Source organism: Pseudomyrmex gracilis, unplaced genomic scaffold (assembly GCF_002006095.1).
Source record: "Pseudomyrmex gracilis isolate BER0280 unplaced genomic scaffold, ASM200609v1 scaffold_418, whole genome shotgun sequence".
Classification (NCBI taxonomy): Eukaryota; Metazoa; Arthropoda; class Insecta; order Hymenoptera; family Formicidae; genus Pseudomyrmex; species Pseudomyrmex gracilis.
Genome location: NW_018021002.1, coordinates 55,087 through 58,852, shown reverse-complemented (window position 1 = coordinate 58,852; position 3,766 = coordinate 55,087). Strand labels below are relative to the sequence as shown.

At 32.2% G+C, this 3,766-nt stretch overlaps 1 protein-coding gene across 1 annotated transcript in view; it reads right to left on the bottom strand.

The window, feature by feature from the left end:
• Positions 1-3,766, bottom strand: part of LOC109860588 — a 63,509-nt gene that overhangs the window by 50,940 nt on the left and 8,803 nt on the right. The window contains exons 2-4 of the mRNA XM_020439792.1: positions 1,187-1,328; positions 569-802; positions 157-366 (exon numbers count right to left, since the gene is read on the bottom strand). Coding sequence (XP_020295381.1) covers positions 157-366; positions 569-802; positions 1,187-1,328 — 586 coding nt within the window. The remainder of the gene's footprint in view (positions 1-156; positions 367-568; positions 803-1,186; positions 1,329-3,766) is intronic.

Sequence of the window (3,766 nt, the reverse complement as noted above, 5' to 3'; positions counted from 1 at the left end):
ATATATATATATATATATGTAAACTTATTTTGCGTGTGTATTTTTTATAGTATTTCATTTTTAATAAATTGAGAGTGTTATATTAAGAATATTTTTAGTAATATAATTTGTTTTATCTATAGTCGCACAACTATATATTTGAAGCCAGATATTTACGTTTTCTTCCAAATGTTGAAAACTCCAATTGGTTAAACTGGGATTATTTACATCTTCGTGATTGACAGTAGGTGGACGAGCTGGCGAAGGCGATCTGCTCGGTCCGCTGCTCAACATTTCCAGAAAGCTTTGAGCTGGTGAGTCATTACGGCTATTAGGATTCGGTGATACACTGGAGATACACATATTCTCAGACTCCTCTTCGTTTTCCTAACAAATAATAAAATTTTGCTCACTTCTTATACAAAAACTTTGCAATACACATATCCTATTGTAGTATAATTTTATTTTTTATATTAAAGTATATTTTATTATAATATTTTAATTATTTTGTTTTAACATGTTGTACACTATCATAAAATAATGTCAAGATCTTTAGTAAAACTCATGCGGATTTTAGTGCCAAGTGTACCTTGCTAGAATTCTGATCTGTATCTGTAATTTTATGTACTCTCCTCCTACGCGCTTGTCTTCTACCTCTTGGAGTAACACTTCTACTAAAGCGTTCGCTACTTCTTAATTTTTCAGCATCACAATCATATTTCTCAGTCGCCACAACTACTTCGCACGGCGAAGGTACTGATAATGATTTTTTTGAAACTGGCGAAACATTAGTTCTCTCGTGAAGCGGTAATCCTCCGCATCTCTAAGTTAAAATGATAGATTAATTAGCGATCTAGATTAAAGTTTCGTAAAAATTGCCACTTGTGTAAATAAAAGATTAACCCTTTCGTTGCGACTAAGTCTAATACTGGCGCGCATTCTGAAGAAAATAAAAGTCGTCGAAATACTGAATTTCATTGCATTAATATACAAATATATAACCGATAATAAATATCAAAAGTTTAGCCTATAGACACTTCTAGAACCATTTGAGTGATATTGGTTGAATGCTTGAAGATAGTAATAGCTCAAATGACAAGATTTAGTTAAGCGCCAACAGTAATGAAAGAGTTAAACAAGTTTTTTGACACAAAGCAAATGAAAATAAATTGTTGTTACATAATTATTAGCGTAATTATTTACTCACCACTCCATGACCTATGTCTTGACCGAGATGCGATAAAATATGCAAATGCTCCTGACTGTTGAAATCCTCGTGACTACTCACACGTCTGATCGTGTCTGCGACGTCGGTTGGACTTTCAAGAACGCGTTCCTCACTGCTACTCCTTAAAGATATAGTCGTTGTGCGTTCATTCCATTAGTGTTCATTCCATGAACAACTTTTTTTAAATTTATTACAATGTTGTGTATATGTATACATATACATATATGTGTGTGCATGCACGCGCGTTCATGTATAAAACTATGATTAATTACATGAAAATATGATTAAGTACAGAAGAATGCACTATATCGTGCAGCGTCAGGAAAAGTATTTTTCGGAATTTTTTCCTTTGGCTGTCCCTACCGCGCGCCGGTTTCCTTTGGTCTCTGTTAGCGGACTGAGATCGAAGACAAACGACGCGCGGTAGTAGGAGTAGCCGGAGAAGAAATTTCCAAGAAATACTTTCTTTGACGCGGCACGATATGATGCACTTCTATGTACAATTCAAATTGAAGATCACAGGGGAAGAACTTGATAAGTCATTTTTTTTTATTTTCTATTTTTGATCTATTTGATAGTTAAAATGAAGTATTTTTAATTATCCAATGCGAGAAAAAAGGAAAGTTTTGATAAATTCCAAGATATAAACATTTTTGTAAAACGTGTAATACACACACAGAAATACATATACGTTTTAAACTTCAAACAATCGCTCTCCTCTAAAATTACAAAAATGTGATTTATCAAGTTCTTCCTCTGTGGTCTTCAATTGTATTCGTGAAATTCGCGACTTATGTAAATCCAAAATTATTTTAGAAATTATTTTAAATTCTCTGATGTATTATGTATATACAGGGTGTCTACGAAAGACCGCCTACTAAATATATAGCGTTATTTCTCATTAAAATCTGAGTCAAAAAGTCCTAAACAATTTTTTTTTATGTACTAAAGGAGTAATTATTGAGTAAATCAGACCAATCAACGCCGACCTTTAACCGGGCGTACATCAATGAGCCGCGCGCCTGATAGTGTGGGTGAGCGCTCTGTCGCTACAGCGGTCGGCGCGGCGACGCTATGCCTTCGCGCAGGGTTGAGCACGTATTATACATGAGATATTGTAGACTGTATTTTATACAAAACAAATGTTTGTATAATAACAATTATACAAACATATATTGTATAGTTGTTGTTTAGTTGTATAATTGTTAGTTGCGTTATGATTATGTGGGCATCAAAGTTGGACACGTATTATACCGTATACTACGTGCCCAATTATAATTATAATTGCTTAAACAATTATAAGTGCCCAAACAATTATACAACTAAACAACAACTATACAATATATGTTTGTATAAATGTTATTATACAAACATTTGTTTTGTATAAAATACAATGTACAATATCTCATGTATAATACGTGCCCAACCCTGCCTTCGCGTATGTACGTTGCTAGCATGGAGAAGTTTTACGCATTGTAACAATTAATAAAAATAATTTTTTTTGTATTAAAAATCACATTCCTTTTGTTTCTTGAAACCGTACAGAAAAATTCGATAATGAATATAATCGTTACACACACACACACACACACACACACACACAAGACGTAACCATTCTCAACATAAAGAAAAAGATTTTGACAAATACAAAAAAATAAAAAGTTTTTCCTGTCTTTTACAAAAATTATTTTCTGAACAATCCGTGTTTTTTTTTCTATCCATTATCAAAATTTTCAAGAAACAAAAGGAATGTGGTTTACAGGTTTAAATGTATATTGTGTTAGTTTAAATTTATACTTTAATAAATATACTTTATTAGTTAACAGTTTCTTGAATATGGCGGTTAAATAAAAACTCAAAATTTAAGTCGCATAATGTACTTAAAACTTTTGTTGGTCATTTTTGTGTTTTATGTGCAGCGCCTTTCATATAGGTAATTATTACATTAATGAAGTTTGCAATAACTAAATAAAAGAAATTACAAATTAATAATTCAATACATAATATCTAATCTATTTATAATTAATATACATAGAAACATTTATTGTGATTATGATAATGATGAGTATTATTATTATTATTATATAATTATATATATATATATATATATATATATATTGCAGCGCTTTTTTACCTACGAGCGCTGCTATAAAAGAAAGGCTCGTCTCTGCCGCGACTGATATCACCGGTCAGGAGAGCCCGAAAGGAGCTGAATTCCGGAGATCGTCTGTATTTCTCGGATGATAGTTTAAGGCCTATCATAAGCCAGGCACGCGAATTACGTGCCGATAATAAGACGTCCCGCGGATAGAATTCAGGCCGATTAGCTCTTTGTAACCGAACGGAGAGAGGCGGGGTATTATGCAAGGAAAAATAAGCCGGAAATATTTTAAATAAAGAACGCGAAATTTGAAGTAATAAAAGATAACAAATAATAAATTTATTCTTGAGCCTGTATGGTTAAATATTAAATAAAGAATTTTAACCCTTCTTTGCATGATGATGGAAATTTTAATCATAACATTTAGTGAAGAAAAAAGGTACTCAAAAACTGTAAAC